This window comes from Protopterus annectens, chromosome 10.part0 (assembly GCF_019279795.1).
Source record: "Protopterus annectens isolate FY-2018-M chromosome 10.part0, PAN1.0, whole genome shotgun sequence".
NCBI lineage: Eukaryota > Metazoa > Chordata > Ceratodontiformes > Protopteridae > Protopterus > Protopterus annectens.
The window spans coordinates 651,487,786-651,513,487 of NC_056744.1; the positions used below are offsets into that span (position 1 = coordinate 651,487,786).

The 25,702-nt window shown below is 41.3% G+C and overlaps 1 protein-coding gene across 1 annotated transcript in view; it reads right to left on the reverse strand.

Annotated features, from left to right (window-relative positions):
• Positions 1-25,702, reverse strand: part of DHCR24 (24-dehydrocholesterol reductase) — a 169,318-nt gene that overhangs the window by 57,435 nt on the left and 86,181 nt on the right. Inside the window, exons 5-6 of the mRNA XM_044085501.1 lie at positions 24,318-24,581; positions 14,952-15,095 (exon numbers count right to left, since the gene is read on the reverse strand). Of these exons, the coding sequence (XP_043941436.1) occupies positions 14,952-15,095; positions 24,318-24,581 (408 nt within the window). The remainder of the gene's footprint in view (positions 1-14,951; positions 15,096-24,317; positions 24,582-25,702) is intronic.

Here is a 25,702-nt window from a genome sequence, read left to right on the forward strand (position 1 = left end):
CAAATAAGGGGGCTTAATAGACAGTGCTTGTAACTCTGATACTCGTCTAGTAGATGTGATGGGCACCAGAAACAAAGTCTTCCAAGACAGAAACTTCAACAAACACGAATGAGCAGGTTCAAAGGGTGGAGCCGTTAATTTGGACAGGATGAAGTTTAGATCCCATGAAGCTGCCGGTTCCTGAAAGGGAGGTCTCAGCAAAGTAGCACCTTTAAGGAAGGTTTTACACAATCTGTGTGAGATTAGATTAGACTCATGTTGACCCAAATGAAAATTTGATATTGCTTCCAAATGAACCCTAACTGTGGCAGCAGCAGAACCCTGATGAAAAAGTTCAGACAAAAATTCTAAAACCATTGGAATGGATGCGGTGTAAGGGTCAACATTCCTTTCCTCAGCCCAAATAGAAAACCTTCTCCATTTGCTGGTGTATAACTTTCTAGTGGAGGGTTTGTGAGAAAATGTGAGAATGTGGGTCACAGCGGGTGAAAAATCATGAAGCCTGACTAGGGATGGAACTGGAGCAGCCAAGCTGTCAAATTGAGGGTGTGGAGGCTGGGGTGAAGAGCACCTGACATGTATATCAAGAGATCTGGCACTGGGTCCAGAGTCCATGGACCGTCTAGTGGATGAGGCTCGAGAAAGGAGAACCAAACCTGACGAGACCAGTAAGGAGTGATGAGAATCAATTTACTTCCCAACAGTTTCATTTTCTGAATCACTTGGATATGAGAGGAAAGGGGGGGAAGGCAAAAAGGAGACCCAGGGGCCAGTAGTGAACAAGTGCGTCTCTCTGTGACTCCACTGGAGGGGGCATAAGGGAAAAGTAGCTGATGCATTTGGAGTTGATCGGACTGGTGAAAAGATCGCAGGAAGGCTGTCCCCATTTGTGGAAAATCTGTTCCGCTATTTCCTGCTTCAGGGACCACTCATGAGGCATCGAGATTGCCTGGCTGAGTTTGTCGGCTATCACGTTGGTTGTCCCTGGGATGTGCATTGCCACTAGAAAGTGCTGGGAAGATATCGCCCATTTCCAAACACGAATAGCCTCTCGACAAAGGGGGTAAGATCTTGTTCTGCCTTGTTTGTTGAGATACCATACTACTGACATGTCGTCTGACTGTATTGCTATTGTCCCAAGAGGAAGAAAGTCATGGAATGCTTGCAACGCCAGAAGCATCACCCTCATCTCTTGGACACTGATATGCAGGTGAGCCTCGTGATCTTGTCATGTGCCTTGGACAGTCCTGCCTACATAATGTCCCCCCACCCTATCTGTGAGGCATCCGTGGTCACAGTAGCAACGGGTTGGAGAGGAAGGAATGGGGTGTCTATCGTTAGTTGGATCCACCAACAGAGGTCCTTTTTGCAGGACTCTGCTGAAATTATGTGGTGGGATAGAGGCAGTTGTAAGGACCACTGGGACGATAGGAGCCATTGAAGAATCCACATGTGCAATCTGGCAAGAGTGACTAGCAATATGGTGGAGGCCATGGTCCCCAAGAGTTTCAGCACTGTCTTTGCCTAAAGGACTTGTTGTATGAGATTCTGTGCTCTTTCTGCTGGAAGACGAGCTAACATGGTGACTGTGTCTATTTCTGCGCCTATAAAAGTCACAAATTGAGAGGGCGATAAAGCAGACTTTTCCCAATTTATAGTAATCCCCAACTGGGCACAAAGTTGGATAGTGGAGTCTCTGGTTTGAAGAAGTAGATGCCTGGTGGAGGTGGTCAGGAGCCAGTCATCCAGGTACAGAAACATTTGAAATCTTAGACGTCTCAGGTGAGCTGTCACTACTGCCATACACTTGGTGAACACCCTGGGGGCAGTGGTGAGACTAAAGGACAGAGCACAAAACTGGTAGTGACTGTCTCCCAGCTGGAAGCATAGATGGCTCCTCAATGCTCTGTCCATTTCTATGTGGTAGTACACATCTTGGAGGTCTATTGAACACATCCAAGTGTCTTTCCCTAATAGAGGGAGTATACACTGCAGTGTCACCATGTGGAACTTGTCCTTCTTTATGGATTTGTTTAACTTGCTGAGGTCCAAGATGGGCCGCCAGTCCCCTGTACATTTTGGCACTAAAAAGAATCTGGAGTAAGTTCCGAATCCTACCTGGTCTGCGGGGACGGTTTGGATGACTCTGCGAGCAACTTGTCCACTTCTACACCTGCTTGATCCCTGTGATTGGGTGGAACATCCAGGATCCTCTTGGGAACATGAGTTGGAAGAGAAAAGGGTACAGAATAATCTCTGGTGATAATTCTTTGTACCCATTTGTCTCGGGTGATGCTTAGCCAAGCTTCTGGATACAAAGAAATGCGACCCCCGACTGGCTCCAGAGAAGCACAGCCGGGCCCCACATCAGGAGCACTGGCAGGGTCGGCTTCGAAACGAATCGCGGCCTCCCTGGTTTTGCGGTCCGCTTCTGCCTCTAGGACGACATCTACCATTTGCTCCTCATCCTCTGCCTCTGAAGGAGGAGTCACCATGTGCATCTGAGAAAAACTTCTGGGACTTCATGAACCACATCTTACCACCTCTCTGACCCTTAGGGTATGGTCTAGAGGGCGGACAACATTTTCCCTTCTTACTCACACCTGGTGAGTGTGTCTTTTACCTTGGGTCCAAACAAGGAAGAACCGTCAAAGGGGGCATTGGTAAAGGTAGACTTGAATGGCGCCTCAAAATTACACAAGCGCATCCAGGAGTGCCTTCTGAGGGAAACTCCTGAACCCGCTGCCCTACTCGCTCCATCGGCTGCATAAGAAATCAGCCTCATGGAGGAGTTAACAATGGAATTCAACGTGGATAACTGAGCAGACACCTTATCAGGGACTCCTTCAGTAGATGTACCTTGTAGAGTCTCTCCCAACTCCTTAAGGAGATCTCTCTGAAGCCTTTTAAATGTGTGAGGTAGTTCAGAGATCTGTACCTTGTAGAGTCTCTCCCAACTCCTTAAGGAGATCTCTCTGAAGCCTTTTAAATGTGTGAGGTAGTTCAGAGATCTGAGAGTGAATGCCGCTAATGAAAAGATATGCTTCACGTATCTATCCATCTTTTGAGACTCCTTGTTCAGCAGATGGACAAATGAAGTCTCCGCTAGTTTCTTCTTAGTGGCCGCCGCCACCACCATGGGATCTACAGGAATGCCCTTGGACAAAAATTACTTCTCCTTGGGGGCTGACAAAAATTTATTAGGTCTCCTGGGGACTGGCTCCACGGCACCAGGAGTCTCCCACACCTTTTGACTAACAAGGTCTAGAAGTTCGTCGAAAGGTGGAGACACCCAAGAGGCTGAAGGTTGAGACACAAAAGCCTTCAGGTACACCGACTCCTCATCAGAATGGGTAACAGAGGGCCAGCCGCACCTCTGCTTACGGTTCTCTAAGATGTCTACAAAGGAGACATCATCAGAGGATGACTTGGGGGACCCTTCTGACACCTCGAGGTTAGTGTCGGAGGTAAAAGACTCATCCTGGGAGTCTACATGCTTCCTCTTGCATGTCCTCTTCCGAGGGGGCTCCTCAGAAGGATATTCCGGGGAGGTCTTGGAAGAGTGGGTGCCACAAGCCAGGGGCTCCTGAGGCTGCGGGTCTCTGCTGTCAAGAGAGGGAGTAGGTGCTGAGACGGAGGTTGGTGCCAGAGGGGGAAGAGTGTTGGTACCCCTAGGTGGAGCTGATGAGCGGGAGAACACATTCCGCATCATCCCGAAGGCAGTCCTCTCTGGCCCCGAAGACCTCCTCAGCTCCGAGGAGACAAAGGAAGTCATCGGCTCCGAGATAGATGTAGGATCCGAGCTCACCCTAGCTGACGCACCGAGAGGGAGATTTGGAACTGAAGAGGTCCGGGTCCAAGTGTCCCTGTCGGGGCCGACTGGGGAACTTCGGCTCCTAGACATCCCGGATGGCACCGAAGGTGTCAGAGTGGAACTCGGCTCCAAGACAGCCTTGGGGGGAGCTAGAAAGTACAGTTTTGTACCTACCATAAATGTAGATGTTCGAGTGCTCACCCTGCTGCAGTCATCACACTTGGGTTATCCTGCCGTCAGGCGGTGCCGCAGTCGGCCTGAATTCCAAAGTCTTGGTCCGGCGTCGGTTGCTGTCACTTCTTCCCTGACGTCAGTGCGCCAGGGGTATATAAGAGGCATCCAACACCATTTTCTTCAGTTTTTCTTGCCCCAGATGTCAGGTGCCCCCAATAGGTAGGCAATATATATATATATATATATATATATATATATATATATATATATATATATATATATAAAATAAAACAATACCTTCAGGCAAAAGCAAATACACCACAGAGGTTGTATAGGATAGAGTGGCACAGATACGTTCAGCTAGTTCAGAGGGGATGGAGGGAGGGTAACGTGGACTGCAGCAGGGTGAACACTCAAACATCTACATTTATGGTAGGTACAAAACTGTACTATGTTCGTCATGTTACCCTGCTGCAGTCATCACACTTGAGTTGAATCCCAAAGCTAAGGATGGGTGGTGGAGTTAAACTGGGTTAGAAGAAGCTAGTAGGCCCTGCAAAACTGCAGTGGCAAAACCAGCTCTAGTCTTAGAATATAGGGGTAAGTGATAGTGTTTGGTGAAGGTGTGCAATGAACTCCAAGTTGCAGCTTCCAGAATATCCTTGGTTGGCACTCCCCTGAGAAAGGCTGCTGATGTAGCTGTAGCTCTGGTGGAGTGGGACCTAATGTTAGCAGGTACTGGTTTCCCATGATGCGTGTAGCAGAAACGTATGCAATGCCCTATCCATTTAGAAATGGTCTGTTTTGAGATAGCTTTTCCTTGTGATCCTGCAGCTTAGGCTACAAAGAGCTGTTCAGATTTTCTGAAAGCCTTAGTTTTATCCAAGTAGTAACGTAATTGCCTGTGAATGTCCAAAGAGTGCAGGAGTCTTTCTCCCTTGTTCTGGGGATTTGGGAAAAAGGTGGGCAAATGAATAGTTTGGTTTAGGGCCACACTGGATACCACCTTTGGCATAAATGTAGGGTTAGTTCATAGAGAGACTCTGTCTTGATGAAAAATGAGGAAAGGCTCCACTGCCATTAGTGCCTGTAGCTCTGAGACTCTTCTAGCTGAGGTTATTGCTAGTAGCAGGGCAGTTTTCCATGAAAGGAATTTTAAATCAGCTGAAAACGCTGGTTCAAAGGGCGGCAGTGTAAGCTTTTCCAGAACAAAGTTGAGATCCCAAGTAGGTGTTGGTGCTCTCCTGGGCGGTCGTATGTTCTTAGCCCCTCTGAGGTACTGTCTTAGGAGTGGATGTGAGAATAAAGGAGGATCCATGTTGTAATGAGCTGAAATTGCTGAGGCGTGGATCTTAATAGATGAAAAGGAAAGTCCTTTGTGCAACATCTCAGTTAAATATTGTAGAATCTGAGGAATGTTTGGATCAAGGGGATTTTGGCCTTTAGTCTGGTTCCAGGCGCAAAATCTTTTCCATTTGTCTGAATAGGTTTTTCTGGTGCTGGGCCTCCTGGCCTCCAGAATGACATCCATAACAGCTTTGGATAGAGGAGTTGGCTGGTTGTTTAGGTAATTTGCCATGCAGTCAGGTTTAAAGTCTTGAGCTGGCTGTGTAGAATCTGATTGTCTCGCTGGGTGAGCAGATGAGGAATTTGTGGTAAAATCCATGGTGGGCCGTGGGCCATGTTCCTTAGAACTGGAAACCAATGCTGGCGTGGCCAGTCTGGTGCAATGAGTATCATTTGTGGCTTCTCTAATCTGACTTTCAGCAGTACCTTTGCTAGAAGAGGCAGTGGAGGAAAGGCATACACTGTTAATGTTTTCCAACTGAATGAGAGTGTGTCCACTTTCCAAGCTTGTGGATGGAATGTCCTTGCGCAAAATTTTTGAAGTTGGTAGTTTTGGGGGCTGGCAAACAGATCTATGTGTGGCCGTCCCCATTTTTGAGCTATCATTGCAAATACTTGTGGATCTATTTTCCACTCGTGTGGATCCATGATGTTTCTGCTTAGGTTGTCTGCCAACATGTTTTTCTTTCCTGGCAGGAATTGTGCTTGTAATTGAACCTGGTAAGACAGTGCTGTGTTCCACAACGTCATTGCTTGCCTGCATAGAGGGTAGGAATGCGTACCCCCTTGCTTGTTTATCTACCACATTACTGTGGTGTTGTCCATCTTTATTAGTATTTGTCCTGGGTGTAAGAGGTTCTTGAAAGCTGTTAGGGCATTCTGTACTGCTAGCATTTCTTTTTGATTGATATGCAGATGCCTTTGATCTGTAGTCCATTTGCCCTGAATGCACTGTCCTGCCATGTGTGCTCCCCAGGCATAGTCCGAAGCATCTGTTGACATAGATGCCTGGCTGTGGGTAAGGTGAAAGGCTGACCCTTGTTGAGGTGACATGCCTGTGCCCACCACAGAAACTCCTGTTGAAGGCAGGGAATGAGTGGTATCATTGTTCCCAAGCTGTGGCTGTGCTGAGTCCATACGCTTTTCAGGTACCATTGTAATTTCCTCATATGCAGTTTTGCAAATGGTATTAGTAGTATGCAAGATGCCATGAATCCCAAGACCTGCAGAATTTTTCTTGCAGGGAGTTGGGTCTTTGTTGCCATTATTTTGAAATATTGAGTTAGCTGTTGTTGCTTGTCTGGCGTGAGATAAGCCATCTGGGCCGTTGTATTCAAGCTGGCACCCAGGAATATTATGTCTTGTGAGGGCACAAGTTTTGATTTCTTTTCATTTACTGTGTACCCTAGGCAACTTAGAAGGTGTTTGACAAATGCCAGATGCTTTAAAAGAATGTCCTTGCTTTCTGCTTGAATAAGACAGTCGTCCAGTTATGGGTATATTTGAATTCCTCTTTGTCTGCAGTATGCAATCACTGGTGCCAGGCATTTTGTGAAGACCCTGGGCGCAGTAGATAAGCCAAAGGGCAGTGCAGAGAATTGATAGTGTGTTGAACCTGCAATGAAACAAAGGTATCTTTTGCAATTTTGTCTGATAGGGACATGCAGGTATGCCTCCTTGAGGTCCAACATTACTAGCCAAGCATTCTTGCCCAGCATGGGAAGAAGCTGCTGTAGTGTTAGCATCTTGAATTTTGGTACTTGCAGACAGGTGTTCAGAAATGAAAGATCCAGAATGGGTCTCCATGCTTTGTCTTTTCTTGGGACTAGAAATAGTCTTGAGTAAAATCCTTGTCCTTGCTCCTGTGCAGGTACCTGTTGAATGGCTCTCATGTCCATGAGAGCTGTAATTTGTTTTTGTGCCTCTGCCCATTGATTTGGTGGCAGGTTTGGCATTCCTTTTTTCCTTGGCAAGGTATGAAAGTGGAATCTGTATCCTTGTGAGACAATGTTTAGGACCCATTTGTCTCTTGTGATGATGTGCCAGTTGTCTGCAAAAAATGCTAATTTTCCTCCCAAGGGGGCTGCCAGGAGAGATTTGCTTGGTAGTTTGAGGATTGAGTCATTGTGTTTGTCATCTGCTAGCTTGGGGCCTGTCTTCTCCTCCTTTCTGGGTAGCAGTACCCCATTGGCGAGGTTTGTTTTTTAAGGGCCTTGTGACTGACCTCTGCCCCTTGGGCGTCTGTATTTGCCCCTCTGTGATCTGTCAGAAGCTGGAAAGGAACAGGTTTTTGTTGGCCAATTTCTGCTGAAACGAGGGGGTTGTACCTGTAAAATAATCCTTGACCGTCTGCATAGACTTTGCCTTATCCTCCATTTTCTTTAAGACCTCTTCTGCTTTGACACCAAATAATACATCCTGCTGTAAAGGTGCATCCAATAATTTTGCTTTAACATGATCAGGCAGGATTTGTTCTTTTAACCAAGCATGTCTACGTATGACAGACCCTGTAACAGCTGCTTTACAGGAAGCTTCCAATGAATCAAATCCACATTGTAAAGTATGTTTGCCCACCTGTTCAGCTGCATGCAACAGATCCTGCATTTCCTTGAATTCAGACTGTTCTGTATGTGTGCTCATTTTTTGCTTTAATTGAGACATTAAGAATTGCTGATATTTCAGCATGTGAAACTGACAATTTAATGCTCTCATAGCCAGAGTTGCTGAGGTGTATATTTTCTTTCCCCATCTATCTATGGCTCTGGAATCCCTTTCAGAGGGCACAGGAATTTTAGCCATAGAAGCTTTAGCCCCCTTGGGACTCTGGGAAATTTTTTCTGGGTCAGTCACAGGGCTTTTATAAAGGAATTTGTGTGAGTCAGGCACTCTGTAGTATCTGTCTGGTTTGGCTGGAGCAGGAAGTAGAGAGTCTGGATTTAGACTAGACTCCAAGTAAACATCATCCACAATATCTAAAACTGGAGGGATAGCAAGTGGTCTGTGCTGGGGTAGTAAAAGGAACTCTCGGAGCCTTTTCTTAGAATCAGAGTAGTCCTGGCCTTCCCAGTGGAAATGTTCCCGCATGGTATGTAAAGTTTCCCCAAAGGAGTAGTCTTCAGAGGGAGATGCTGAGGGGATAGAATCTTCAGCATCAGAGTCTTCATAAGGGGGAAAAGTGTAATCCTGTTCCTTAGAAGAATCTGAGGAAATAGAAACCTGGTCAGAGGAAGCATAATCCTCCTCTTGTCTTGGTCTTTTATCGGGGGGGGGGGAGTGGGAACCCCTGATTAGGGTAATCAAATCTTCAGCCATCTTAAGCATCTGTTTCTTAGGCATGGGGCCTTTAACTGTAGATTGATGTACAGTCTTTTTTGGTTTTACTGGAGTGTTAAGCTTAGCATAAGATTTAATGGTGAGTGTAGTCGGTCTGAAGACACCTTCTGGAACCGAAGGTGTTTCCACTGCACCGGGATCACCTTCTGCTCCGGTGTCGGAAGGGCCTAATGAAGATGGCTGTATCGGCCTAGTACACTCCGCTTGAGAATCCAAAGCTGTCTGGGGTTCCAATTCTGCGGTCGTCAGGGGCTGCGTAGGTGCCTCACTGAAAACCTGAGAACCGGCAACAGGCCCAGCAGAGGCCTCAGAGTCTGGCTTGTTCCTAGGCTGCCTGTCCTTATCCTTGCGTTTTTTATGCATGCCAGTCGTCGGCTGCTCCGACAGCATGATATAATTAAATTTCCTACCAAAGTAATGTCGTGCGAAATCAAAACGGCGTTTGATAGTTCGTTTATTAAACCTAGCACAAAACCGACAACCTGTGACGTCGTGGTCTGGGCCTAGGCAAGGAATACAAAAAGAATGGAAGTCTTTATGAGGTATTTGCTTCCCAGAAGAAATGCAATTGTTAACTTTTTCTGACATCGGACTGAGGCAAGAAAAGGTTCTCCAATGGGGTACTTAGCTTTACTGAAGACTTCGGACTGAAATACGAATCAGAAATCTCAGTTGTCGGCCGACTGGCACTTGCGAACTGCTTCTGCTTCGGGCACCGCATGGCAAGAAAGACTGAAGAAAATGGCATCGGATGCCTCTTATAGACCCCTGGCGCACTGACGTCAGGGAAGAAGCAACAGCAACCAACGCTGGACCAAGACTTTGGAATTCAGGCCGACTGCGGGACCACCTGACGGCAGGATAACCCAAGTGTGATGACTGCAGCAGGGTAACACGATGAACATCCGAGGGTTCCACAACCAGTGGTACCGAACACTCCACCTCCGAAAGCTCAGGACGGCTTGGAAGAGAAACCACAGCAGGGGAAATGGACTCAAGTGGCTCCGGGACCAAATGAGTCACAGCCAACAGCATTTTTGGCAAGACAGACGACTTCAGGAGTCTCAGCACTACTGTCTCCACATCTTCTTCTGATAGGCTCCTGGAAGATCTGGAAGACAGTGTGGGAAATCTGGACCTCTGTAAGATAGGGGGACCTTAAAGTTGGGGAGACCGGCAATGGATCTCTGGACCAGCTCCGATGTTTGCTATCAGTAGTCGGCTCTGAAATGCATGAGGCTAACACTGGAGTCATAGTATCAATGGCCTTAATCGGTTCCAAGATCAGTTGAGCCGAGGAGGGAGAAGTCCTGTCTGATTTAGAAAGTTTGGGAGCAGTTCCGAAGCATTGGATGGTGCCAGGGAATGTCTCTTGGAAGGTTTAGCCTTTTCTTTTTTAGATGCAGGAGATTTGGAGGAAGAAGACAAACTGGCTAAGTCTTCCTCGAAAGAGGAGACCTTTTAATATTAGTTTATTCTTCCACTCCTGTAAGACCCTGAAACTGAAAGAATGGCAAAACAAACAGGTTTCTTGCAGATGGATGGCTCCGAGGCAATACACACAATTACTGTGGCCATTGGTCATTGACATTTTCTGAGAGCATTTAACCATACCTCTCAACCTGGAAACATCAAAAATCTGGACAAAGGCCCATGAAATATAGGTACAAATCTGTACGCTGATTAACATAAAATTTACATTCATGATTATGTAACCCCGCCCACTCCTGTGCAATCGTGGGATACCAACTTTGAAAAGCAAACTGAAGAACAGACAACCAAAATATCGCCCCAGAGTCCCCCTGCAGCCATTCCAATGTCCCCATTACTTGACTATTAAACCCCATTTACCATAAACACTAATGTGCATATTGCTTTACTTCTACAATGATTTGGATTTTACTTTACATTTTATAGCAGAAACACTAACAGACATCTGCTAAACAAAGCAATACAGTCTCACAATGAAAACAGATTTAGCATTAAAACTAGTCTGCCCTTAAAACTCCCATTCACTGAAACTGCATTGAAATCCACATCCAAAGCAAATGCATCTGGCCAGTGGCGGATAAAGATTACCTTTGGGCTGCCTTCAAATCATAGGCCCCCTTGCACACAAAACATACAGGTGTTCTTTGATACACCTTCCTGACTGCATTAAATTATATTCCTTGTATAATACAGTACACTTGTTAGAGTTTGCTTTAAATTTGTTTTGAACATGTTTCCAGTAAGCAATGAAACAAAATGCATGAACCAAAAATGACAAACCTGCCCAATTCAGAACATTTCCATCATAAAAGTCTACTCAAAGTACTTCTACAATTCACCAGTATCAGTAAATATGAACACAATCTCTGCAGAAGTAAAAGTCATCTAAATAATTGCACAATAAAGATATCTGTAATTAATGAAGATGTTGCTGCTAGCAAACAACTTTAAAATTCATTGCTTCATCTACGAGTAAAGTGCCTGTTGCCCTTGAAGAATAAACTGCCTATATTACATTAAAAATGATGAATTAGAACTATTTATAACAAGGCAATACCCCATAGATTAGGTCAATGATACAAAACTGTTTTCAAACTACTTATTATGCTGTACAGAAAATGTGGCACATTTATCGGTGAGAATAAAACTGTTTACAGGTAAGCACTGAATTCCTAGCATGCTGTTTGTTTATACAGTCTGTACTTTACATAGCAAGGCAGCTTGCAGCACATCATATTACAGTTTGATGATGTAGAACTATTTATAGCAAGGCAATACTCTGTAGATTACAAACTTTGACTGAACCTTTCAGATTTTTTTTTTTATTTCTGCTAGCTGGCTTATCCATTGCACCAAACCTATTTGCATTGGCTGCATTGGGAGAAATGCTCTAAAGCAGAAGTAAAAAAAAAAAGTTATGCCATGCAACAAACAAATGTATAACCAGAGATAATTAGCCTAAAGTTTGGAACACATATTATAGATTGTTGATGTAGAACTATTTATATACAAGTTCATACTCTTAGCACACATCATGAGTCATACAAACAGCTATTAAAACGACTGGAGTAATAAAAATATCAAAAGCTGAAGTCATACAATGAGAGGAAAATGAAAGTATTATGAAGCCATTGCTGCACAGAACAGGCAACAAAAAGTAGGGAGAACAAATTCAGTTGACTATTTCAGAGACAGATTAAATACAAGGATTCAAGGAATTATGTCGACAGTCGAAGCAATATGGAAGAGGTTTCTGTTTTAGTGACCATGGTATTCAGCACCAAATTTGTTACCTTTGTGGTTAAGTTCGGACAGAATTATCTTTTACTGAGGCAGACAAGCATGAGAATACCCATATTGGAGTATTAAAGAGTTTAGAAACTAAAACAACATTAACGGCATGACCTGCTCTGGACAAATCAAGTTAGGAAGCAATTAACTCTATAAAATAAATAAAGCTGTTGTGTGGTCATTATCTTTTAATTCTGTGTCAGGCAGGAGTCCGACCAACAGAAACTCTGGACTCTAGAAACTTAAAATAAAAACGGGATTGTTTTAAAACAATCCGTTTTTATTTTAAGTTCGTTATTAGAGTCCGGAGTTTCTGTTTGTCGGGTGCATTTTTCATACTGGGTTTAGTTGCTTTTTACACCGGATATACATTCAGACAAGACACACACCTTAGTGCTCTTCTGCAGTTAAAAGTACACGCACCTACGGTCCCTACCATAGTGCTCTGCAGATAAGTCCGACGGATATGAAGTAAAGTAATCCATTCATGTGGCACTGGCTGGCTTAGTAAAATAAATCTCTCCTGCAATAGAAATGGCAGTCCTCTGCCCGAATGGCAGAAAGTAAAGTAAATCCTGTGTTCTGTCTGCATGGCAGAAGTAAATTTTAGAGGCGAGCATGGATAAATCTTCCTCCTTTGATAGAAACGGCAGTCCTATTCAAACAGACGCGCGGAATGCTGATGGAGCAGATGTAATCACGCACGTGATGACGTCACCTTCGAAAGCGTGAAAATTAAAAAAAAAAATAGATCCGAAAAATTGGAAATAATGGGGTGCCACTCGGGAATCGTGGCACCATTATTGGGACCCCAAAACTCAGTAAAAACCGAGTTATTCGGGACAGTTGAGAGGTCTGCATTTAACACATTTCTTAAACGCCGAGGGTTTATGATCTTTTGCCTCTTTAGACATGGTACTGGAGAAGCAGCAAAAATGACACAACCCAAACACAACGAGGACTAGGTCCTCTAACTTAAATGGGCCTAGCTCTTACCACTCTAACACTCAAGCACCATGAGGACTAGATCCTCTAACTCAAATGGGCCTAGCCTTGGGCAGAGAAAAAGAGAGAAACTAGGTCCTCTAACTTAAATGGACTTAGAAAAGAAAGACTAAAGGTCAGAAACTACCAAATATACTGCACACACACACACACACACAAAGTATGAAGCAGAAAATGTCCAAGTGTCTCAGAGGAAACTATACTCAAATTCTACGTCGTAGAACAAAAAAAGGGCTGGAAATATCACTAATATCCAAGTAATAACTATTAAACTACCAAACTCTCTACACTAATAAGGGCAGCAAATAACAACAAGGAGCAAAAACGCCCGTTAAATAGGAAAAACTGGCACACAGGATACCAAAGAGAACAATAAGGCCAACGGTCAACCAGTTCTCAACAATAAGTATCTAAAGTGAAGAAACAAAACACTTTAGCAAGACTGAAACTACTCTTAACGACTGAAAAACACTAGCAAAAGCTATATAACTAGAAAAGTTAAACTGCAATATAGTAAAAATAGCAAAAAGTGTTAAACTTAGCCACAGCCAAGAAGAAGCAGATTTGAACTTGTCAACGCGGCAAATGACATCTGGGGATTATGCTGGTGCACCATGGGATACCTACCTAGCCACGAGCCAACTAGAAGACTTTGAGCTTTGTAATACACTGAGTCGGAGCCGAGGATCTGCTCCAAACCCATATGTAAGAATGAAGGCGAGATAGGACTACAGAACATTCCTTTTTTCTGTTGCATTGTTCTGAATAACCAGCCCAGCCTATTTGTTTAATAAAAAATGTGTATTTTTTTTTTATTTATGTATGTATTATTTATTTGCCTTTGTTTACCGGGAAAGTCTAACTGGGTATATAACCACTTCTCAGCAGATGCTTAGGGAGAAAAGCTCCAACGTAAAGAACAATACAAACAAACATGATATAGACTGAATAGTACGGCAGAAAGAAACTTGGTACAGCATCTATCACCATAAAAGCTAATGAACACAATTCAGTAGTACATTAGACTCAGACTTGAAACTGCATCTTTTTTCACACTACATTACAAACAAACATGATGCTATATCAAGCACTTAAGTACAAAAGAATATGCTAATAGGTATTAAACAATATACTTGTACTGACAAACACCAAAGTAGAGTATACATAATCTTGAATATTTAATTCTTCCTCTGTAACATAATTAGTTGTTGATGTTGCTATGCAAACAGGTCTACATGCCTTTGTATGTATACAGCATCTGTGTGCCTAGATAGTATGCACATCAAGGCATCTGGCTAAGTTGGAGAAATGTGTGACAGTGAAACAAATAGTAGATGTTGGGTATTGGCATTATGTTACCTGGATTTAAATGGAGAAAAAGGTGGATGTAGGTTAGGATTTATGGGCGGGGTTAGAGAGGTAGATGTCTGTATAATTAGGATAGCACAAAAGTACAAAGGAGTTGGAATAAAGGTTGCTAACATTGGTTATTGGAGGCGTGGAAGATGTATTAAGATAAGAATAAACGGAGGACTTGCTTATGGTATACTGTCACATCTTGGGAAGGAGATTAGTATAGAAATTCAACTGATTATGTTGTGTGAGGAAACATAAGTGTTGAAATTGAAGTAATTATTTTATGTGAATTTATCCAAGGTCTTGCTGATCTGCTGTTAACTAGAAAATCTTGATTACTGCTTTCATCAATCTAATATCACTGTGATCCTGCCATGCAGTGAATGAGTGATTTACATGCAGGGTCTCTATGGATGTTGGCTCCTGATGTAGTCTGTCAAGACCTTTAAGAACAATGAAACATTAGATAAGCATCTGTTTCCCTTCAGAATGGGGTTCTCTGCAGAACTGCACATGTTGTTATAATGATTTATGAAGTAGCAGACATTACAAGACTTTGTGCATCAGTTATGCTGTAACAATGACAAGTTTCTGTGATCCCGTTCAGTTGAGAATACCACATTAATTGGTGTCTTTTTACCTGGAGCTCCCAAAAGATGCTGCGCGTATGCCGATGGTAGTAATGTCTTAACGGAATATATTCTACCCCTTTGCAGTTTTTCTTTAGGTAACTTTCCACATGTTTAAAGAACCAGGGCTTGTAATAATTGCCAATGGAATTTACCTTAGGAAAAAGAAAACACAGATATAAAATAAGTACCAGCAATGTAAAAATTTGAAGTTAGACACCGTGATTCAAACATTACCGTTAGCATATGGCATGCAAAGCATCAAAGTCTGCACTAATCATGAAGTGAAGAGTCCTGAGCAAAACAAGTGCATTTGTTATTTTACAGGATGGATTCTATTTGCAAAGACAATCACCTTTTCTGCCATGGCTCAAACTGTGTACTTGAAAGGAGGATGGGCAGAAGTGTAACTCAGTGCTGGGTAAAGTTTTGAGACTGGATGGCTCCCAGGAGGTTCAGTGAAATGGAGGAGACGGTCCAGAAGGAATAAAGGAACTGGGGAATTTCCAGTAGAATTAACAGGATCAGAAAGCCATTAGCAAACTTACTGACTTCACCCGGTGTATTCATAATAAGATTTTTTTTCAAAACAACCACCCAGGCATTTACATTTAAAAAGAGCAACAACACAGTTATTTCTTTAAATCGATCATCTGTTCACTTCTGCTGCTGTCCATCTATAGCATAACGATAACTGTGCTGTACAACCTTTATTTTAACAAATAAAAGCAAACAGTGTGGTATACTTTGGCTCAGGCCCCCATAATGCTGCACTTTCATGACTGAAGGATTCTCCGTCCTGTAAACAAAGCACTGGCATTAGCCAAAAGCATATGCAAGGTGAATGGCCTCCTGTGTAAAAATACACATCCAAGTAGGCCATACCATAGCTGCTCGATATTTGGTTTGGGTATCATTGTCTGTTATATGTTGTAGTGATTCGTGGCAGCTTGATTTGTGATATTATTTGGGTAATCCAAGATCAGAGAGAGCATAGCAATACTGTTCATTTTTTTATTGTTAGCTCTTTCTCTAATTTGCAGCAGCTTCACACTGACAATAATAAAGATAGTTGTGAGTATACAGGGTGGCTGCCTACCTGTAAAAGTGCTTATTTAATATTTAAAATGTCATCTTTGTAAATGCTATTAATATTTTAAGGACCATTAAAGAGATAATTTATGGACATCATGTAATAACTTTAAGTTTGAGTATGATCACTTTTATTTTAGGGGTTTGGGGATCAAGATATCATAGAGGAACAATTTTAAAAATGTGCATTCTTTTCACTTTTGACATATCCCTACATTTCCGCATTAAGGCCAGTTTATGACATCTAAGAAAAACATATATCCTCCAAAAACATTTAAGTATCAGAATAGTCTAAACAAATTAAAAAAAAAAAAAAACAGAAACACTCAAGTAAAGCCTTAAGTGTAAGATATGAGTGCTGCCTAAAGGGGATGCTATTAGGGTTTCCACCTTTCACTCTTTTTCACAGGATAGTTTCTTACAGAGGCAAGCTTTATGAGAGAAAAAAAATGAAAATGACAAATATTCTGACAGTTCAATACAATATCTGAAACATCTCAATACTACATGAAACAAGAAAAACAACTAAAATACAGTCACACTAAGTTAGCTTTGACAAAAGAGTAATAAAATGTACAAGATGAACGTGGACACTGTTATAAAAAAAAAAAACTAATTTGTGCAAAAATGTCCCACAATGGTAAAGGCAGCAACCATAGTTGTTCCTGACAGATTTATGAGGTCACAGGAGTCACTAGACACAGACCCCTGTCTGTTACTGATATACTCTGCTACCAGATCTCAAAACACTACAATGTACAATTTATAACGCTCATTTTGAACCTGTCTTCTGCCTTTAATGGTTAATGATTCTACTCAATGTTCTGAAGTCAGCTGAAGCAGCACAGTCATTCAACTAGCTGTAAAATGTACTGTAAATCAGCATTTTGTAGTTCATCCATTACAATGCTCACAGCTATAACATCCTGGCTTGAATACTGAAACATAATCCAAATGTTTTAAGGAGTCCACTAATCTTACTGTTTATTAATACAAGAGGGGTCAGAATGATACAGTAATCCGGTTTATTTCAAGTAATATAACAAATTCATTCTTACTGAATCAGCTGACATATGATAGGGCCATCTTCAGTTGGTCTGTGACTTCCCTCCAATTTGGCTTTCTTGTTCATGACACAGAATGTCATGGCATTAAATGCAGCACAAGAACATGGAGCCTTCCTGAGTTAACCATTGAATGAACACAATTTCTACAAACCAGAAGAAACAATAAAAATCTGGCACTTACACAACATTCACAGACATGCAAATTTATGCTTGCTAGATTTACATGGAAATCCAACATGAGGCCACTGGATGGAGAAGCACAATGGAATGTGGGAGAGCATCTACTACCTTCCCCTGAAGAAGAGTTCACTTATTAAATGTACCATGCTTTAAAGATGGAGCTCTCATGCAGTAATGTTTGAAGGTAAGAATGAATAACCAAGTAACAGTGGCACAAATCTCTACAAAGGAAGCAGTTTTAAAGTAAACACTGAAAGCAGTCATGAGCTTTGTGCAGTGCCATATCACAGCAGCATTTTCCCACATGTGGTTCACTGCTTGACAACAGCATATAATACAATTAACAGTTTAATTGGAAAGGATCTGTTGGGCACTACCAGGGTCTGTCTAGCACTACCAGCCCTTTCCTTCCTAGGGTGAAGAATATATTTGGTTCAGCTAAACTCGGAGCAGGTAGTACATCTCCAGGATAGGAAGAGCTTTTACTTCCCTAATTTCCTCCCTTACAAAGCAAAGAAGGTGAGGAATAGACTGATTTAAGGCCATTTCAGGCACCGCTTTTAAAAGGAAATGTAATTTGATCTTTATGGACACTAAATCCTCTTAAAGTTCAGTTATGGTTCCCTAAACATAAAGAGGCTGAAGCTCTGAGATTCTGTGGGCAGAAGTGTGGGCTCATCAGTGAAAGCACTTAAGATATTCTTAAAACATCACGTTCAAATGGATGCAAACAAGCTTACTAGCCATGAGTTTCAAATTCCAAGGAAGACAGGGGTTCTTCAAAAGTGGGTGCAGGAGGAAAATCCTTTTAAGGAACTGCCTGACAAGCTGATACTGGGCCACACTCCTGTTCTCCAAAATGATACTATGGTCAGAAAGTGCTGGTGTACATGCTTTGCGCATATAATAAGGGAGACCCAAGTTACAGATATGCCTGAGATAGGTTAGGAGCACCTGCTGAATGCTGATGAATCCAGTTGGTTGATGAAAGTGCTTACCATAAAATAAAGCTTAGTTATTCCAGTCTGATCAAGTTTATTTTTTCAGTATTACTATAGAAGAGAAATTAACATATGAAGTTCTGGACTGCTTATTAATGTTGCTTATAATTCTAAGTTTAAAAGTTTTTATTTTTTATTTTGTTTTTTCCCAAATAACAAGGAAGTATAGCTGTCTGCTGGGGTTTAGGTACCTGTTTGCCTTGTGACTCTTGTTGCACACAGGGTTCTTGGATGTGAGGTGGATTTACCACACTTTTAAATCTCCTACTCTTATCTTGACACAAAACTCAATCCTGGCTCATCTGAATATAAAACAAGTATAATATAACAACACATGGCGCAGTGGTGCAGCGGGTAGCGTTGTCGCCTCACAGCAAGAGGTTCCCTGGTTCGGTTCTCAGCTGGAGTGCCTTCTGTGCAGAGTCTGCATGCCCTCCCTGTGTTCATGTGGGTTTCCTCTGGATGCTCTGGTTTCCTCCCACGTTACAAAGACATACAGCTGGAGTGTTTCTCCCCGGGCGTCCACTGAAGATTGGCTTAGTTCCAAGTCAAGACTTTCTCAGTTAACAAATGTTAAATAAATAACACAACACTCTCACAGACATTCTACCAACTTAAAATAAAACATCTGCAAGACAATTTCAGAGCTGAACTTGAAAACTATTAACTTCATATAGTATTATCAAAACCTGTCTTAAATCAATAATAGAAGAAATCCTTTCACCTGGATATAACACAGACTAGTTTCTCTCTCAAAAAGAGCCAGGTGAATAGTAACATTATTCTCCATCTCAAGGCTACCACCTATTAAGCACCTTATCCTAAATTCAACATTTCCCAAGTGCTCATTATGACTATTACAACTCATTTTAAATTTGTCATATAAACTATTATAAACATCCTGCCAAGCTCATTAATAACATCATCACACTAGAAGATACAGTATCTTGGACAACAAAATGCATGACATTATCATTTTAAGATATTAGCAGACATCAACACACACACATACACACATTAGCCCAATCAAAATCCAAATCCAGCCTTTTTGATTTACCCAACTCACCACAGACACAACAGCAGCAGACAAAACAACATAAACACAGATTGATAAACCGGATATGCATGTACCCTAACATAATTACTGAAGCAAGAATTTAATCAGATTGCATAAATGACAACCATCTTACACATATAATATTAACTGTATTCAATCCACAAAACACTTTCAAGATTCTCTGCTTAGCTCTCTACTCAAAAGCTGTCTGTTCGCCTATTAAGCGTCTTCTTGATGAAGTGGTAAATTTCTTCAACCTAGCCCTTCTGAACAATATCATTAGCTCCTCTATGTAAAAAGAATATAAAACAAAGTTGTGCCCTGGTTAATGCCCTAACCAAAAAGGCAATAATACCTGAACAGGTTAGAACTTTGAGAAATCAAATGAAAAACATGCTATAAAAGAAATTATTTTACTACAGCAGAACAGTCATACAAAAATATTACCAAACAATTATAGAACTCCAACCAATAGCCTTCTGAAGTCAGGAAACTATCCCAACCAAATCCACTACCTGAGGAGACCTACTACAATGTAACCTGCAAATCAATTTCCATTGCATGCAAATGCCACTTCACTTACAAACCAACTTGATTTTACAGTCTCTCAAGAGCCAAGCAACTATCCAAACGATGCTTTCAAATTTCAACCAGCATCTGTCAATGAATTCAAAAAAGTTACTTATTAATTTAAGCCAGCCAACCTAGCATCAGTATGTCCACATTGCATTTGTTAACATATCATACCCCACAAAGTTGTATGTTCCTACATTACAGAAACAATCTTGTACATTACTCGACTCCATGAAGGTGGCACCTACTTACACCTCTCAAAGTACAGCACAGTAGCCATTTTATCACTGCTTTGTAAGATTTATTTATTCATATATGCACAACTAGGTTGGTGCACTGGTCTGATGACTCCAAAGGCAAATGACAGCATTTCCAATAACGGTTTACATTATTTTATAATACTTTGAGAAAACCTCTTGTCCAGTTAACAGAAAAAATAATAATTTCACCCAAAGTGGCTTTTGTCCTAACTATTTTTGAATTCAGTAGATTGGACAAGACCAATTAGTCAATTCCCTTTTCCTAGACTTCAAAAAAAAAAAAAAAAAGTTTTGATACCATCTTTCACCAACTCCTTCTAACCTGATTAAACAAAATAGACTTAATTAACTCAGCCATTAACAGGTTCATAACCTATTTTTCTCAGATCTTAATGCGCCTACGGGTGAAACACCTGTTTGTATCAACCCATCATAGTCGGAGTCCCATACAGATAAATACTTGTCATCTCCTTTTTAATAAATCCATAAATGATGCATACAACATGGTTGCATCCAGGACAAAAACAGCCTGGACTGCTGAGGTGAACTTCGTGGCACTTGGAATGGTGGTATGCTTTAAAACTGAAAGGATGCCAGTAAGATAAAGACAATGCTAGCAAATTGTCAGTACACCTGCTGTCAGCAGAGGTCCATACAATACAGAAACACAGGTAACTTGGAATATAATTCTCAGAAAAGTGGTCGCTTTTAAATAATTTTCTTTCAATATATAGTTCATCAAGCAACTGACAAATTATTTATCTGAAAAAAAAAATCTACAGCTATTGTCTGGCTCTGCTTACTGCACCCCCCATATGGGTTACTGTTCTCTCACATTACCAACCAATTATTCTTCACCTAAAGCATACTATCAGAACTGCAGGTGGCATACAAATCCTCATTCTTTCTCAAAGTACAATATTTCTTCTGAAGGTTATACAAGGTTATACCTGCAGTATACAACTCAGTCTCTTGTCAATTTTTTTGTCTTATGTCTGAGCCCAAACTAACAGATCATTATTGTTTATAACATCATCCAAGCCTTCAATAACCTATGCAATAGTTCTTTTAAATACATCTGGTGCTGACAAAATGCCATAAGACAGTCTAAGGATCTGTACATTCCCAATGACATAAAAATGCACACAATTTGGAGCTTATTTCATCTAGCTTTACCTGCCACAAACCCTGACTTGCATATAGTATTAAATAAAGTAGCATATGAAAAATCTTGCTGATCAATACAAATGTGCACTTGGCCTTTTCTTCACATCAATGACCTTACTATTCACCAGTTCTCCTTGCTCTTTTTCTTAATTCCTTTTACACTTTCAATTGAGTTTACTCTCTCTTCATCTCTTCTCCTGATAGCTACTGTTATTTCCTTGGATTATGTATTATGAGGTAGCTTCAGGTTTTATTTGTCCAAAACATTCTCCTAACAGATCTCCTAAGCTTGAAAATAAATCAGCAGAACACGCGGAATCTCAGTATTACTGCCTGTGATGCCCCCACTCTGGCCAGTAATCAAGGAGCCTGAATCCTCACCACTGACACTGGGAAGGGACATTCACTTGGAACAAAAATGGATACACCCAGTATTTCCAAAAGCAGCTCTATGCATCAAGCTTAACTTCCCTTAAGAGCACACAGGGAACATGCTCAGTCTGGGGTCCGGATTTCTCTAGCAGTCTCCCTCCAGGTCCCCAATAAGACTCCCCACTGGTACAGCTACAGGGTTGAGACCTCAGCCAACTGTCCAAGCCAAGTCCTTCAGCACCCTCTCTGCGAAACCAGTGCTTTGTGTCCCTGCTCCAAGTAGGTGACACACACACACACACACACACACACACACACACACACACACACACACACACACACACACACACACTGAGATTTGATTTTCACACACACACACTGTGAGATTTGATTTTCACACACACACACTGTGAGATTTGATTTTCACACACACACCTGGGAAAGGCTGGCACAGATTTACTAGCTATGCCTCCTTCTGCCCAGACTATAATGTAGTTATACTGCCACCAGTCACCCCAAAGCCAGCTACTTCTAAGGCTCTTGCAAGGGTACCCAATTATACTGAGTGAAATTAATATTAATAGAAATGGTAGTCTGACCAACAGAAAGGCTTTCAGAAGCGGCCAGAGCTGCCACAAAATATATACAAGTACTCTCAGAAATTAAACTATTGTCTAAATGACCAGCCACAATGAAACGCTTAAATATATTTAATAAAAAATAATAAAAGAACATAAAAATACTAAATACCTTACCATAAACACCAGAATTTCAGTCACAGGAAATATTAAAAATAACACAGTTGGACAGGTTCCCACATTTACAGAAAAACAATCCTTAACTAATCTCGCTATATTTTCCTAACTGATCTAAAGAATTATTATTCCCTGGTTACTTACTAGAGAAAGGCAAGATGAAGTGGGTGAGAGATCCTTCTTTGTCAGATTATACAAACAAAGTGCTCAGAGACTTCAGTCTCACCTAGTGTTGAACACTATTTTTAATGATGGATTACAGAATGACATCACATACATCTGGTCATCTAACTTCTGGTTGCCATGCAACCCTCCCCTTGCTAGAAAATGCCAGGATTTAGCACCTGTGTGTCAATAACACACACACACACACACACACACACACACACACACACACACACACACACACACACACACACACACACACACACACACACACAGAGCCTTGCTAAGATCTGCTTTAGCTCCTGGAAGCCATAAAACAATGTCAAACCTCCACTCTTCCACAGTAGCAAGCTGCGATCGTGCAGCGGTAGCGTTGTCGCCTCACAGCAAGAGGTTATCCCGTTCGATTCTTGGCTGGAGCGTCTTCTGTGTGGTGTCTGCATGTCCTCCCCGCGGTCGAGTGGCATTCGAAAGACATGCATGAATGGGTGTGCCATCGTTGAAGGTTGGGCATCGGGCTGGCACCTCGGCACCATAAAAATCGACTGCCAATCATTAGCGGACCGAAGTTCCGCTGTGGCGACCCCTAACCGGGAAAAGCCGAAAGAACAACAACAACAACAACAACAACTACTCTTCCAGAGTAGCAATTAGTTCACCCCAGAGACAATGCAGGAAGCTTCCAGTATAGACTTTTATCTCCGGCTGCAATGAGAATTGTAAGATAACATATTTATGGCCTAGGACCAGTAATTTAATTTCTTATTATTTTTCAAAGTCAGGTGGATTGAGATTAACCTCTTCTTTTCCAGAGTCCTCTGTTAAAACATATACATTTAAAATGTTACAATAATACATGTATATATTTTTTTCTGTCCAGCAGGGCATACTATTGTTACAGTTTTAACACAAGTAGCTTTACAAATACATTTTTCAACACAAGCATCTTTACAAATCAGGTGATATACAAATGACATATAATTCTTTACAAAATTCCAGCTAGCTGTGCTGGAATATGTTACACATCCACTGCCCTACTTCTCCTGGCAGAGCTGGCAATACGCACATCATCACATTGCCCAGCAGAACTCTGTGGCTGCTTCGGGCTGTTTAATGGTACATGTGCACTTGTTTTCTTTATGCTGCAAATTTATTTTAGCACTCCTAGAGTCTCACAAGCCAAATAACCTAAACCTTGATCAGACCTACACTCCTTCAATTAGTCAACTGGTACAACTCTTTGAATTCCTTTTCTGAAATCTGCTGAAACAGTTACACGTAGTTAATAATGATCAGGAATTAAAATGCCTAATTCTAAACATTACTATGACTGAAGAAGAAAGGAAATGAAGATCATTATTCTTTGGTAATTAAAACTCATTCCTCTTCTACACACATCCTTCAAAAACATTTGGAAGATGTACGAAATCATACCAAGGCAGACATCCATCCATCTATGTTCCATAGATTTTTAACTTAAATTACCTCACTGTAACCAAAAACATGCAGAACAGCACAATAAAATGCATTAGTAAAATTATTTTTCATTTTGCAGTGTGCAATAAATCAACTCGGGGAGCAAACTTTCTAAATAGTTTTAATATTCTTTTGTCTTTATTTCAGTACAATAAACCATAATCAGATACAGCGTATAACATTAATAATATAAAAAACACTCTCAAACTTACCAAGCCTGGTTCTGCTTCATCACATAGGACACCAGTCATTATAACAGCCTCATCTTTTGAATATATTAAGCCTTCCACAAAGTGGTTATCCTTGTTTGATGAAGCCTGAGAGAATTTTTCACAAATTTTTTCCAAACCATGCACAGGTTCATAATGCAACTGTACATATTTCTTTGCAGGAATGATCTTTATCTCTGCAGCAACTAAGAATCCCAGGGTACCACAGGACCATGGAACTGCATAGAATAACTCTGAATTTTCTGTCTGAAATAAGATTATAAGAAAGTTTTAGGATTATACAATTAAAATATTTGCCACACACAAAAATATACAATTATTAAATTCTTAGCTAATGGAGATTTCAAAATGTGCAATGCCAAACAAACACTGCTATGATTCTATGACATTAATTTTTTCTATTATGATCAAAATCTGCCAATACTAGAATGCCATCATAGGAGTTGCAGTGCTCCTATTATTTTTATTAATAAGGGTAAGAAGTGGAATTCAACAAAACAAGATGACGAAGAGATGTCAGAGACTCTAGTTCTGCCTTCACTAGACCAATACCTACATTTACTTATACAAGTATATTATAAAAGTTCTCAAGTCCCTTCACCCAACACTCAAATTATCAACAAAAATTCACTGATTCCACGTTCAGTTGAATGTTTAGTAAAATACACAAAAAGCTTTTTCTGCAGCCCCTTTTCAACCCTTGATGTAGAGGGCTATGCGCCACGCACACTCCCTGCTACGTATATAAGCTGACTCAGGGAATGCATTACAGTGGGGAAAAAGAAAAAATTCTTTAACCCCCCCCCCCTCCACTGTGAGGTGCTTCTGAACATTTGACAGACAATGGATCGGCAATACACTCACCTGATTTACACTTCACGAAAAGCATCTGATCGCTGAAACTGGTCCAACCCTGCAACGTGCATACATATATGCATGGGTTCCCTAAAATTCTTCAAGAAGTCAGCTTCTCAAAGTGAAAAAAAGCTGGTACAGCTGACTGAAAAATCAGCCGACTGCACATACTGGCTTTTTTTTTTTTCAGTGACACTGTGGTACAGTAGGGATCAGGGAATTTACCCTTTCCCTGTTGTACTGCTATCTCACAGTTGGTACATATAGTTAAGCAGGGAGTGTGGGTGGCTAATTGAGGGGGGTAAAAAGTAGATTTTATTTTCAAATTTGTGTGAGTCTAAGTATTGCATATTCAAATCTTTTATTGAAGCACAAAATAATAAAACATTAATGCTTAACATTTTCACCACATTTTCGTCCAAACACTAGCAGACTTCATCTGATGGCAACATACAAACAAGTTATCATATTTATACACTCAGCGACACAAACTTAGCCAATTATATTCCCCA